Source organism: Phalaenopsis equestris, unplaced genomic scaffold (genome assembly GCF_001263595.1).
Source record: "Phalaenopsis equestris unplaced genomic scaffold, ASM126359v1 Scaffold000036, whole genome shotgun sequence".
NCBI lineage: Eukaryota > Viridiplantae > Streptophyta > Magnoliopsida > Asparagales > Orchidaceae > Phalaenopsis > Phalaenopsis equestris.
The window spans coordinates 5,143,224-5,158,166 of record NW_018164478.1 but is presented as its reverse complement, the minus strand read 5'-3'; the positions used below and the strand labels follow the sequence as shown (position 1 = coordinate 5,158,166).

The 14,943-nt window shown below is 34.0% G+C and overlaps 1 protein-coding gene across 1 annotated transcript in view; it reads left to right on the top strand.

The window, feature by feature from the left end:
• The window catches only part of LOC110018757, a 30,541-nt gene extending 15,845 nt beyond the window's left edge, over window positions 1–14,696 (top strand). The window contains exons 3-4 of the mRNA XM_020716179.1: window positions 12,012–12,111; window positions 12,523–14,696. Coding sequence (XP_020571838.1) covers window positions 12,012–12,111; window positions 12,523–14,329 — 1,907 coding nt within the window. The 3' untranslated portion in view covers window positions 14,330–14,696. The remainder of the gene's footprint in view (window positions 1–12,011; window positions 12,112–12,522) is intronic.
• The last annotated feature ends 247 nt before the right edge of the window (window positions 14,697–14,943 follow it).

The following is a 14,943-nucleotide window of genomic DNA, read 5'->3' as shown; positions in this document are numbered from 1 at the left end:
TATGAGAGATCTAAGCATATTGATATTCACTCCACTTCATTAAAAAGAAGTTTGTATATGGTTCAGTTTAGAAGATGTGCACTAATCACATTCTTGCGAACATGCTTTGCAATGTAATCTTTTTTTTTTAATGTTTAGCAAAGCTTGCATATGATCTGTTTATGCAGTTATTGATGCTTTCCAAGGCTGTGTATGGAGATTTTTAGTGAACACTGACATAGTTATTTATTTTTTTCCTTTGGTGGCATGAATAATTTGATTTTATGGAGGATTTATGAATATTATATCAAAATGTTATGGGGATTTTTTAAAATTGAACTTAAGATACTTTCTTTTATTATGATTTGTTAAACCAGGCAATGTTGTCAAGTTACATTGGATAGAGTTTCTTTGATGGTATGAATTATTTGATTTAGGGGAGATTTTGGTGTGTTGTATTAAAATTTATGGGGATGGTGTTAATTTGCACTTTTGGAGCTAGCTTTTATTGTGATATGCTAGGCTATTTTGCTAGATCACATTTGATAGAGCTAGAGCAAACAAGCTATAGACCCGAGCAAGGATAAACAATCAACTGAGAATTTTCTCTTGGTAGCTATTGTTGAATATATAACATTATGGGGATAATCAAGTACTAAACTTCTTCTGTTTGTAGGAATAAAACAATTTGAAGGGAATAGAGTGAACTAGCGAGAGTGGGCTCAAGATATCACTCATGTGAGCTTTTGTTGCTCTAGAATGTTTGGTGAGAGAGTGGAATTTTGTCTTTCCTTTCTCTGTCTCTCTTTTGGAGAAGGTTCTTTCAATTTGGTGAGATTTTTTCCATCTTCTTTATTATCTTTTTGTGTTGAAAATTTGTTTTATAGATTGCTATTTTGTTTTGCAATCATCATGATTTTTTTATAATGAACTTTTTGTGTCCCCTCGCTTTGTGTAGGTTATTTTTAAGCTGTTGTTTTCATATTTGTGATTGCTTGTGTTTTGCATATGTATTTGTATGATGCTAGTTTAATTTTGTCGGGGTTACTGCAATTTTTTTTTGGCTCTGAAATTGCATCTTTGGTACTTTTGCTTCAATGAGGTTGCAAAATTGATGATTCTTATAGTGATTATTTGTGTGGCCTTATTTTCACACACAAATGCATGCACCCCTTATATGTGAGATCTTGATTCTAGGATCTCTTGGTTGAAAGACAGTTCTCATTGACTAGATCAATGTCGCTTGCATAGCCATTATTTATGTTGAAAAATTATTATTGTTATTTGTTGAATTTCATATGTCAAGTAAGTAATTTAATAAAGAGATAATTCATGTAGATGATGATTCATGGTATATAGTTGGTATGAGGCTATTTAAAGAAATGAATTATGTAATGTGTAGTGTATATTGTAATTTTTATGTTAGTTAAAATATTTTTTTCCTCTTAAACTTCGAATGAAAGCTTTAAGTTGATTTGTGTTTACTCTTATGGTTGATTTGGCATTATACAACATATCCTCAGAGAAAATTAGCTATATATGCATATGTGTGTGCACACATGTGTACGCGCATGTGCGCTCACATGTGCGAGATTTGGTTGATATGGCCGTATATGACATTCTCATAGAAAATCAATTTTTGATGGAACATTTATTTATTTATTTGATAAAAAGCTAATTTTCTATGAGTATGTCATACAATGCCGAATGAACCATATCTATATCATTGTTTTAAGTTGTGCAATCCGAGCATGACTCAACTTTGTTGGCATGGATTTCATAATGAAGGCTTATGCCTTGTTTGCCTTGGCTTTAAAGGGTTTGTTTTTAATGAAACCTAAATGCTCTGTCCTATCATTAACTATCATGCCTTGCGCCAAGCCTTCTCTTTTGACATGCACATGAGAGAAAGCCACCGGTTTTGCTATAGATTACGACCTACTTGCCTGTCTTCTCCGCCATTTTTGTTGCCTTTGGTCTTCTTTGTTGTCGTTATCCTAAACCCTTTATCCCTTACTCTACAGGTTTATCTCTCTCTCTAGGTAGTCACTAACACGTGCATTTTGTTCTTTGACAAACCATAAATGCTAATTTATTTTACTTTTTAAGTCTATTTTTTTAAGTTGTAAATATTATACATTTAGGGTTTTTGTTATTTGAATTTTAACAATTTTCTTTTTTTATTAATAAAAATTTTTCATCTTAGTATTCTTGTGAAAACAATGGTTGAAGAAAATGAAAAGAGCTCGATAGTAAAAAAGATCGGGCATGGAGCATAGCGTGTAAATTGATATCAGTGAAAATGACAAAACGTATGCTTCTCTAAAATGCAATTACTATGAGAAGGTTGTTAAAGGAGTTGTGACACGAACAAAAGAGCATTTTTCTGGCTCTCCCAAAAACATATCCTCATGTGCAAGGTGGTTGAGGTGAAAGAGATCTGTGCGTACATGATGTAGACTACCATGTTAAAGCATTAGCATAATGATAATTTGATAATGAAATTAAAGTGGTTCTTGCAATAAAAGAAGGCATAATAGATTTGAAGAATGAGAGAGATGATGTTAGAATCGTTGATAGGATCACATGAAAATGCTATAGTTGCACATGCTTGTTTGTATGGATATTGGATTTTTTTTTTAATTGTGAAAATGCCATTCCATTTAATGTGGCAAACTTATTTTTATATGGTATGTGTAATATGCAGTGTTTGAAGAAGTGTTCAAGACGCCCCATGATTTGAGTTGCATGAGTGGCTTGAGGCTTAAGCCTCAATAGCGCAGGTGAGGCTTATTATTTTTTTGCAATGAGGTGTGCGACTAGCTGACAACTTCTCATTTTTTTATTAGATAAATTTCATATTTACATTATTAAGATTATTAAACTAATATTCTACCTTATATCCTATACAATGGCTCACGCACGACACAGACAAGAACCATCTCGTGCATGTTAGGGTTTGTTCTTGAGCGTCGTCTCAAGTTGTTTGAGTGTTGCATCACAGGTTCAAACGTCCATGCATCGGCTTCATTTCTCTGTTGAGCATTGAATTCCCATCTCGAGCCTTTCTGCAAAGTGTTGAAGCATTTCTATTGAAGCCTCGCTTGTCTCTTTGTCGAGCATCATTGTCGAAACCTCTTCTTCTCCATTGTCAACTAAACTTTTCTACGACTTACCCTTCACCATGATCTTCTCGTGAGATGTAGTCGGTCAGTTTTCCCGTTCTTCGCCATGATCTTCTCGTGAACTTCCCGTAAGGTTTGGATGTGTGTGTGCGTCCGCGCACGCGCCCCCGTGCTTGTGTGTGTGCGTGTTTGTGTGTGCGCGCGCGTGTGTGGGAGGATTTATTAGTTAGGGTGTAAGGATGTTTTAATAAATTTTGGGGTTTGATGCTTCCTGTGAGTTTCCTGTAAGGTTTGAGTTGCAGTCGACTGGATATTTTAATGCTTTAATTTGAATGATTTATTATTTATAAATAGCCAGGGAATGAGACTTTTTCTATGAATGTTTTAATGTACATATTATAATTATATAATTTTAAGAATTCTTGCATATAATTTAATTGATCTTATGCCTTGTTTATTAGTTTGAGGACAAGTATATTTTCAATGCAAAGTTTTTGAAGGAATGTAAAGCTTTTTTTTGTGATAAAGAATGACACCTGTATAGAGAATCAAATAATCCTTTGGGTATTGTTTGAGTTTAGTTATCATCATAATTTTGTCTGATAAGAGTTTCACGTTTCATTTGTATATTTTTTTTTCCATGCGTGAACTTTTCTATTTCATAACTATTATACTATTATGTCACTTCCAAAGAAACTACACAAATAAATATCAAGTAGATGATTGTGAATAGCTCTTATTTTGATTCTCAATATGATAGTTCTAGTAATTAAAGCTTTTGCTTTGTTCTAATTGAGGCACTCGGGGATCAATAAATAGTTTTGTTGTTACTGCAGAAGAAGATGAGTATATCAACTCTTATGCAATTCCTCCTTTAGCTTCTGCAAAAGAACAAAAAAATAGTGTGTTTATATATTACAATGTGCTTTTATAGGAATGAGATTCTATTTAAGTGATTAGGAGTCCTTCATAGGTTAATATGGTTCACTCTGTTGGGAATTATGGGTGATGATTGAATCGTCCTAGCATATATATGCTGTGAATTTGAATGTTGAATGAGGATGTTAGAATACTAATAAGAATGGTTGATAAAATGAAGAAGACATAAGTTGAGACATGTGAGACAATAATGTTAGATGGTTGCCAAATGTTAGACAAAATATTATAAATTTTGTTATACAAATCTTATGACATTATTTTTTAAATCAGTTACGTATCAATCTTTGTTAAAGATGCACAATTGCTATTTAAAATGTTTGATGAGTTTGTTGAAGTTGGTGAGAACTTAGTTATTCAATTTATTATAAAAAATGTAAGTGCCTACAAGACATCATGGAGGATGTTAATGGAGAAAAGAAAGCAATTTTATTGGACTTCTTGTGTTGCTTGTTGTTTTAAATTAATGCTTGAGAAGTTGCGTTGCCACAACACAAAATCTGCTTTGCTTAAAGCAAAATAGTAAGTAAATTTATTTACAATCATTTTTGGATATTAAGCTTGAAGAGAAAATTCATAGATAAAGAATATATTCAACCAGCATTTACAGAATTTGTCAGGGCTTATTTAACATTGCAAAGATTTAAAGAGCTACAACCTTTGAAGGATATGTTTGCTTTCTGAAGAATGGGATAAAAGCTCTTGGGCAAAAAACTCACAAGGCAAGTGAAGAAGATTATTATGAGAGATGATTCTTTTTCATGTAGTGTTAATTATGTTGTGAAGTTTATCTTATGAATAGTTCATTGTAAGAGGGCTCCAACTGTTAAGTTTATTTATGAAATAATGAACAAAGCAAAGAAGGAAATAACAAAGTTTAAGAAAATAAGTAGTGGCTTATGCAGAAATATGAGAAATCATTTATCAAAAATAGGATTGTCTTTTCTGCTTGAGGCTGACTATTTGATTATTTTTATTTGAAGAATGTAATGTTTGGATTCAGAGCAACTTATACATGCTACAAGGCATGCTGACTTGGTAAATTTATTTACTGATAATTTTAAATTTATGATTTTATGATCCTAATATATATTATTAATTTTTTTAAATCTTATTCAACATTCACATGTGAGCATATTTACATCATATTCAACCAAATGCATTAAAAAAATCAATTGGTCGCAGGTCAAATGAACAAATTAGTTTATATTATGTTCTATAAAAAATTAAAAGACTGACGCTTGAATTTACAACAACAAAGAAATGGTGGTGATGAAATAAATTCTTCGACTAAGAATGATATATGGTCTGATGATGAATGGATAACGCCTAAAAATAATGAATTATTTGATTCTGAAGATGAAGGAATTACTTTTATTGTTGATAGTGATAATATGAATGTTAATATTGTAAGTTGTCGAGATTTAGAGTAGCTTCTATTTCATAATTTTTTAAAAGAAAGAAGCAAAGTGGGATTGGAGCTTTAAAAGATATCAAAATGTAATTTTAGTAGATTATTTAGTCGTGTTACTAATTTGTTATTTTATCTAAAGTTTTATTGAATTCAATGTTATTTGATGTAGGGAGTACAATGAAAGTGAAAATTGAAGAAGGTTTCAATGATGATAAAACTAAATATGAGGATGATAAAATGATTAAAGTTAATGATTCTTACAAAGACGACGAGTGATGAAGAAGTCACAATGAATCCCAATCCTTTTAGCATATTTAATTGAATACTTTAAAGTTTAATGTTTAAATCTTATTTCAAACTTTGTTTTATATTACCATTTAATATTAAGGAGGTGTATGGTAGCACTTTTGTATAGGATTTATCACCAAATTTATGAAATTCAACCAAACACCAAAATGCAAGTGTTTCACCGATTTATGAATTTTTGAATGTAAGTCTGAAATTTTGCCTTTGATTCGACTATTTAGATTTACTAAATCCACAGAGAGAGTAGATTTAATGGATTTTTGGATTTACTAAATCCTACTAACTCTAAATTCTACTGATAGCCAAACATCCCTTAAGATTTGTGGTTTGGTATATTTATGAATTATACTTAATAATTTGAGATTTTATTTCTTCCAATTTGAGGCTTACCACTCGATCTGTCTCGAGGTTTACGGCCTGCCTTGCTAAGTTAAAATGACTCAATTCTCGATCTCTTCTTTTAAAGCAATTGGTAATAGGTTCATACCATCAAGGTTTGTAACTATCATCTATGTATCATTTGATAATTTGGTTCTTGAAAGAATAGTTGAATAACTCTGACCAAGTCATTGAAAGTGATTAGGTAGAATTTCAAATTTTATTTGAGTTACAATAATATTTGATAGTTTTGATTTCGAGAATGTGAGTGCTTAATCTTCTAATTAAAAATCCTTACGTTATTGTTTTTTTTAAATATGTTGAGCTTGAGATAACTTGAATGATAGCTAGTAAATTTTTGAACTTTTGAAGATTATAGAAGAGATTCTAAAGCATCTAATGGTTAATTGTTTTGGAAAATACGCACTTGTAGGGCGGTTGGGAATACGCTAATGGAGAAGATAACACATATTTGAACATCATGTACGACGCATTATATGGATTTGATTTTAATTAAACATTGTGACTCGACTCAAAACTAGAATGCCTAGAGCAAAGTAAAGAAGATTACAAAGTTCATATACCATCACTTGGGGGTTTTGACATTAATGATAAAATTATCAATGAAAGAACTTCTATGGCCTATCACAAATAGGTTTGCTACAACCTACTTGGACACTCAAAGCACGTTGGAAGCGCTGCTTTTTTAATCTGTGTTCATTTCCACATGACTTAACTGTGTTGTTGAAAGGAAAGCATTATGAAAAAATATCTTGAATTTAGAGGCTTTTATTAAGCGTTAGCTATGAATATAAAACGTTGAAGCCATTGATTCAAATTTTAATTTTGGAGTCAGAAAATAGCCAACCATGAATTTTCTTTACGTGCAATAGATGAGTTTTAAAGAAATGATCACTCTAAATTTAGGAGGAGATGAGTTGAACCACAAGTAATTATATGAAATTATTAATGAGAAGTGAGGGCATCAGCTTCATCATTGTTTTAATGCGGCATGATATTATTTGAATTCATAATTTAAATATGTTTGAAACAAATTAAGCAATCTAGAGATCAAATTAAGAGTGTTTGGTTAGTTGCGCCTACTTGAAAATGCAACTGTGAATGTTGTTGCAAAAGACTGTTCAATCAGTGGTAGTGACTCCTACAATTTTTTTTTTTTCAAAACGTCAAATCAGGGGCAAAAGACTGTTCAATCAGTGGTAGTGACTCATACAATTTTTTTTTTTTCAAAACGTCAAATCAGGGGCAAAAGACTGTTCAATCAGTGGTAGTGACTCATACAATTTTTTTTTTTTCAAAACGTCAAATCAGGGTTTTCTAACAATCACCACACTTAGCTAAGTCAGTTTTTTTACGTGGCTTCTCACTGCGGTTTTTTGAAAAAAAACAAACAAAATATAATTTTTTCAAATACCACAGTGTTGTGTGGCACCATGCCGCCACTGCACTGCTGTTCCAATCACACTCTAAGATGTCATCACATGATAGATTGATAGTCTACTCAATTAAGTGGGCGACATGCAACTCGTACATTTAGAAAAATGAAAATTTCTTTGGATTGCATCAAGTTAAAGATATGGTTGCAAAATGTTCTCCAAGTAATTTTTTTTATTTATTGGTTAACACAAGAAATGACTCTTAAAATGTTGAATTAGATTTCGTGGATGCCATTTCAAGCTATAATAAACGGCTATTAAGGGGTTGAGACTTGCATTATCATCATCTAATTGCGAGCGAAATTTAAGTACATATAATTAAATTCCTAAAAAAAAAGAAATCATTAAATTTTTGAATAATATAAACTCATTGATTTATATAAATATACAAAAAAATATTGAAAAATATGAGTTTGGGAAAAAGGCTTTAAAGGATGATAAAGATTTCATTTTGTATGATATGTTATTAGATGATGAATGATAACAAGGTAACACCTTGTGATTTTTAAAAAAGATCTCAATATTGCTTTCTTTCATGGGGGTATAAGCAGTACAAATAGATCCAATGTAAGCCAAAAAGAAATAAACATAAAATGTACCCATAGGAACTTATGTGATTGAAATTTTAAGCATAAATTTTATTATTGCTTTAAACATAATTATTTTTTTACTGTTATATATTAGGAAATGGGAAGTTGCTTGAGATTGAAAATGAGATGGAATGGGACAAAATGGATGTTATTGAGAATGAGGCTAAGGAGAAAGTAGTTTCTTATGTCAATGTTTTGAATGATGATCCATTGCGTGATGAGAGTGTTGGAGATTTTTAATTTAAAACTTTTATCTTATGGATTGTTATGTTATAGTTTTAATGGACAAATATGAGTTTGAGAGATACTTGTTTTAAATATTTGAATTTATTTTGGTTGTTATTATTATTATGTTTTAATGTTTAATTTTGATATCATAATTTCTTTGATAATTTGATATTTCTGTGACTTTTCTTATTTCATGATTAGATGTCTGAATTTCAATATATTACTTCTTACTTAGTGCAATTTGTTACCTTTTTATGTTAGAATGTGAATACTCTTCTTCTTGCTTTATACTTTGAAGTTTGGATACATTTTTTTCATGTAGTTTTTTTGAGTGTGAGCCATGAGTCTCCCCTCACGCACGAAAAACGCCTCAATCCCCTATTGTGTAATTTTAAACCTACTTGTGTGTGCGCGCTCGCTTATGAGGTTGCACGTTCGTACCTGTGAGTGTGGGTGAGTGGCCCAAATAACTTTAATTGGCTTTGCAATTAAAATTTTGAGTTTTATATGCATGTCTTTAGTGTGAGCATAATTGGAGTACTTAGCAACGTTTATGTGACACGGTATTAGCCTGCTGAAGTCCAGCACAGGGCTCTGTCAAGCCTCCAATTGGACCGCTCAACCTTCTAAGGAGCAGGAATTATCGTCTGTAGCCCATCTTTTCCTTCTCAGCTTGTAGACGACCCTTTTCTTTCTTTTGGTTGCCACCCAAAGGGGGTGGCTCCCCTTCCTATTTTTTTCTCTTAGCTACTATATATTTGTTTTTTTTTTTTTTTGCATAGGGTTAGTTGTTTGAATCTGAATTCAGTGTTCTGCTTCCGAATGTTTTCCCTTATTAGGGCTATATTTGAGGATAGGTGGTGTTTCGGCTGTATCACACTCCGAGGTGGCAATTACTTCTACCTAATGACCCACACAATCTCCCTTTTGTGGTCGTTGCCCGTCTACCTGCGCCTGCCCGTCTACCTGCGCCTACCCCTCTCGATTTTCAGTCACCGGTTGCCTTTCCCTGCTCTTGGTGTCGATGAAAACCCCACCTGCGACATGCCTACTGGATTGCCCAATCCCTCCAACAACCTTACCAAGCCGCTAAACCTCTTCCCACTTGGGACTCTCCACCAACCCCTTTCCCCTTGCAGACCTGTTGTTGCCTCCCCTTCACCGTCTTTAGGGCTGCCATACACCCCCTTTCCAACCACTGCAAACAGTCACCCTTCTACCTATTGTTCAACCACCACCTAGCCCCGTCATCATCACCCCGAGTATTGTTTATGTTTGTCATTTATTTCCTGTTTTGAAGGGTCGTCATTGTATCCTATTTTGAATTTCAACAACAATGTTCACATTTCCTTTGCAGTTTGGGTTAAATTCAATATCATTATGTTAAACTATGAAGCATAGGCACTCCAAATATCCTATATGTCCTTGTTGAACATGTGGTAAATTTGAACATCTGCCTAATTGCTCAACGTTATGTTATAAGATTTTCATGACTAAATTAGGTCCTGCATAAGTTGGAAATGGTGCGACAATTTGCAAGGATGCTTGTTTAATAGACAACTATTTTGTGAGATATCAATAGGTTTATGTGAACATATTTATTATGCTATTTTTTAAACATCTTTTGTGTCCTAACACTATGAATTTCTTCTGCGGCCTCGCAACTAGGGGTGCGCATTATTTGGTCAAAATAAAATTGAATTAAACAAGTTTTGGTCATTTTGGCTCGATTTCAAAAGTGTATTTGGGTTTTTGATTTTTAAAACCTCAATATTTGGTTTTTTGGTTATTGGTTCTGTTTTAATTTTCATTTAACTGAAGAAACTGAAAAATAAAAAAAATTGAATATAAATGGAGGATTCATGAAACTAAAGCGATACTATACATGTATGATGTGTATTTTTTTTGTGCTCGTAATTAAACATCATCTAACAACTAATTTTCAGTTTGTTCCTTACCGAACCATGTAAACCGAATTAAATTCTAATTTTGTTTTATCAGATATTTGATTGGTTCGTGTTTTCAGATTTTAAATTTTGATTGTGATCGGTTTGACTAATTTGAAAACTAAATCATCCAAATCGACCAAATGATCACTCCTACTCCTAACACTACTCTCATTTCCCTTTCAATGAGCATTCATTGAAGCTTCTTTGGCATTCAGACATCCTTTCTCTTCAATCTTTGTTGGTTACACACCTTCAACAGACCTTTCAGAAGCTTCCAAGGCTTTTGGCGAATCTTTTGAAGCCATTAACCCACCTTTCTCTTTGATTGTTGCCTTTTGTCTACCATTTTTTGAGCCTTTGCAGAGCCTCCACAGCGTTAAGTAGTTCTGTCCCCTTATTTTCATTTTATAGTGCATATTTTAGTAGGGCTTGGAAGATAAAGCTGGATTTCAAGATATTAGTTTTGATTCTCGATTGCTCCGTTTTGTCCTTTTTGTCAAAATAGTAATCAACCATGATGATAAATCCTAATAACGACCATCTATGTGATGGGAGCGGGAGTGTTTTTTGAATTTGTCTTGACAAATAGTTTATTTGAAGACATGTTTACTTATTTATTCCATACTTCTTTTTATGTTTAGTTATTTATCTTTGAGTTCTTTCTTATTATTGAGTGTTGTATGGCTTATTATGATGTCATCATATGATTTAAAATTATTACTTTTATATGCTTTATTCTCATATTTTTAATTTATTTAATGGGGCTTTTTTTTTAAGCTCATTTCTTGCCTCATAAAAGAAAACTTCTCCACACCCAATTGCACGCTTTGAAATCTTGTATATTTTTCTTACAGCTTGAGATGCAACTCCTCTGCAATTGGAGTTAATGATGGGCATGGGTTGAGAGAATATTTCATATTTTTTGGAATAATATTTATGGAATGAGGCAATGAGCAACTATGTTCATGGCTAGAGCTTCTTCAATATCTTGTCTGCTTAGTATATCAATTGGCTCTTTGTTTGCTATAGTGACTAATAGCTTGTTTGTTAAATGCCAACCCACCCATTGGTTTTTGGATGTAAGAAGCATAACCATTGGGCCCGGAAGTATTGCTTCTGTGTAAATTTTCAACCATCAATTGGCTGTGCCATGAAATAAATAAATATCTTGACTTCAACTCGTTCCTTTTTATGATATTTAGACGAAGTTTACTAGTTATTACGAAACATCAGATGGCATACTTGTCTTCTTTGTTTGTTTCCATTTTTTTTAATCTATTCATTATTATTTTATCTGAGCTTATTAGCTTCTCTAGTAATGAACATTAGGTTTTCATATATAAAACCTAATTCATACTATATTGGTAGATCAACTTGGACTGTGAGACCTCGTAAATCCAAGCAATTTTTCATAGGCTCCTAGCCATTGAAGATAATGTAGATTGTTCTTGTTGAGTTGGTTTTGTGTGACTTTGTAAATATTTAGATTAATTGTTTAACTGCCTCCCTAGAACACTTCATTTATGCTGTATACAATTAAAGTTTATTTCTATTCTGCGTCATATGATGGGAGTTTGATGTCTCTGTAATTATTTGTGCTCAATCAGTTTCTTATTTTATTATTATTTTCTCCCTTTCTGTTCCTGCAGATGGTGCTGGCGGTAAAGGAACATGGGGTAAGCTCCTTGATACTGGTTCTGCAGCACCCCTTGATCGTAATGATAATGATCCAAATTATGACAGCGGCCAAATTATGACAGCGGCGAGGTACTATGTTAAACCTTTTCCTACACCTTTTAAATTTATTATTTGAGCAATATTTTTTAGTTTTGAGGTTATTGCATAGTATGAAACTGAACCTAACATTTGGGCGATCAACTTATTGTGTAATTATCTTAAGGTCTATTGAGTACTAAACTTCAATTCTTCTAATTTATCTTATGGCTATGGAGTTAATGTCCTGGAGTTCCAATGTGTCCCTTTAATCAATATTTCTTTTAGCAATGGAGTTGATGTCCATGTGTTATAAGTTAGTCTCAAGGATTAATCTTATTTTTAGAGGTCAAGTCTTACATATTTACATTTTCTTTGCTGATTGATATTCTCGCATTGCTAACATTGTTAGCCTTATACTAATGCCCCCTGCTGTTGCATTTTACAGGAGCCTTATCAGTTAGTAAGTGCAACTGTCTCTTCCCCACTTGATGACTACAAAAGGGCTGTGACACCAATCATTGAGGAGTATTTCACCACAGGAGATGTGGAGCTGGCGGCTTCCGATCTCAGAGATCTTTGTTTGGATGAGTATCATCATTATTTTATTAAGAAATTGATTTCAATGGCAATGGATAGGCATGCCAAGGAGAAAGAAATGGCTTCAGTTTTACTTTCGGCTCTTTATGCTTATGTAATAAGCGCATGTCAGATTAGCCAAGGTTTTATTATACTTCTTGAGTCGGCAGAGGATTTGGCAGTTGACATACTTGATGCAGTGGAGGTATTGGCTCTTTTCATTGCTCGGGCTGTTGTTGATGATATATTACCTCCTGCATTTCTCAACAGAGCGAAGAAAGTGCTTCCTGAAAATTCTAAAGGGCTTCAGGTTGTTGAAATTGCTGAAAAGAGCTATCTTTCAGCTCCCCATCATGCTGAGTTAGTTGAGCGCAAATGGGGAGGTAGCACTCACCTCACTGTTGAAGAGGTGAAGAAGAAGATATCAGATCTATTAAGAGAATACATTGAAAGTGGAGATACAGGAGAAGCTTGTCGATGCATTAGGGAATTAGGCGTCTCATTCTTCCACCATGAGGTTGTTAAACGTGCTATTACCCTTGCCATGGAGACACCATCATCTCAACCTCTGATCTTTAAGCTTTTGAAAGAAGCTGCTGAAGAAGGTCTAATCAGCTCTAGTCAGATGATAAAAGGATTCAATCGGTTTACTGAGAGCCTTGAGGACTTGACTCTTGATATTCCTTCTGCCAAAACTGAATTCCAACAATTTGTTCCAAAAGCAATTTCCGAAGGTTGGCTTGACCCTTCCTTCAACTCCTCTGTTGCTAATACGGACTCCAGAGATATAGAAGGAGAGAAGAAAAGAAAATTTAAGGAAGAATCTGTAACCATTATTCAGGAGTATTTTTTGTCAGATGATATACCGGAGCTTATTAGAAGCCTAGAAGATCTTGCTGCTCCACAGTACTATCCTATTTTCATCAAGAAACTGATCACACTTGCAATGGACAGGAAGAACAGGGAGAAGGAGATGGCATCTGTTCTACTATCAGCTCTAGGGATGGAGATTCTTTCCACAGTTGACATTGTAAACGGTTTCATAATGCTCCTCGAATCAGCAGAAGATACAGCACTTGATATTTTGGATGCCTCAGACGAGCTAGCACTTTTTCTTGCTAGGGCCGTCATTGATGATGTTTTGGCTCCACTAAACCTAGAGGAGATCAGGAGCAAACTTCCACCAAACTGTAGCGGCAGTGAAACCGTTCACATGGCTCGCTCTCTTGTTTCAGCCCGTCATGCAGGTGAAAGACTTCTGAGGTGCTGGGGTGGTGGTACTGGATGGGCTGTGGAGGATGCCAAGGACAAGATCACAAAACTTTTGGAGGAGTTTGAGAGCGGAGGTGACGTTGGGGAGGCTTGCCAATGTATCCGTGACCTTGGGATGCCATTCTTCAGCCATGAGGTTGTGAAGAAAGCGTTGGTCATGGCAATGGAGAAGAAAAATGATAGGCTCTTGGATCTACTTCATGAATGCTTTGGTGAAGGCTTGATCACTTTGAATCAGATGGCCAAGGGATTCTCTAGGGTCAAGGATGGTCTTGATGATCTTGCTCTTGATATCCCAAATGCAAGGGAGAAATTTACTTCATACCTGGAGCATGCAAAAATAAATGGCTGGCTATTATTATCTTCCTCTCTGTTTCCATCGGAGGCGTCTATATCAGCCTAGAAAGTAGCAATTTCCTCAAGCAATTATTGCTTTGTTTTGCCATTATTTCTATGCTGTTTTCTTCTTTTTTTTTTTTTAAAGTCACCTGGAAGGGGTAAGCTGGAATGGTTCTATCAATGGACATGCTGTTGGTCCTTTACTGTGCGAGGCTACAGTTGGCATCCACAGGAATCAAAATAGAGCTGGTTTTGAGCTTTTGGCTTTTGGAAACAAGCTTGGGATCTGTTTACAGGGAAAGGGAATCTATGTTCAAGCTCCCGCTTTAGTTTGTTCTGTTTACTAGTACGAAACATAGTCTGGACTTTTTTTTTGTTTTGCCTCTTCTATATGCCCAGATGTTTCCTGTTTTTGGTTTTAGAAAATGAAATTGAACTGGCATGATCTGTGCAGGTATAAATGCATTTATTGGGTCATGTGTGTTGCTATAGCAGCTGTTACTTTGGAGGATGGAGGATCGCTTCTTAAACACCGCCCTGAAGTTCAGCTAGTTGCGTTAACTTTTTTCATCTTCTTTGATGCTTGTATCTTTTGCTGGCTTTTGTTTCATGGTAAATCTTAACCAGTTAATGGCTTTGTGTTGCATCTTTTGTATTTTTTTAAAAAAAATTTCACAG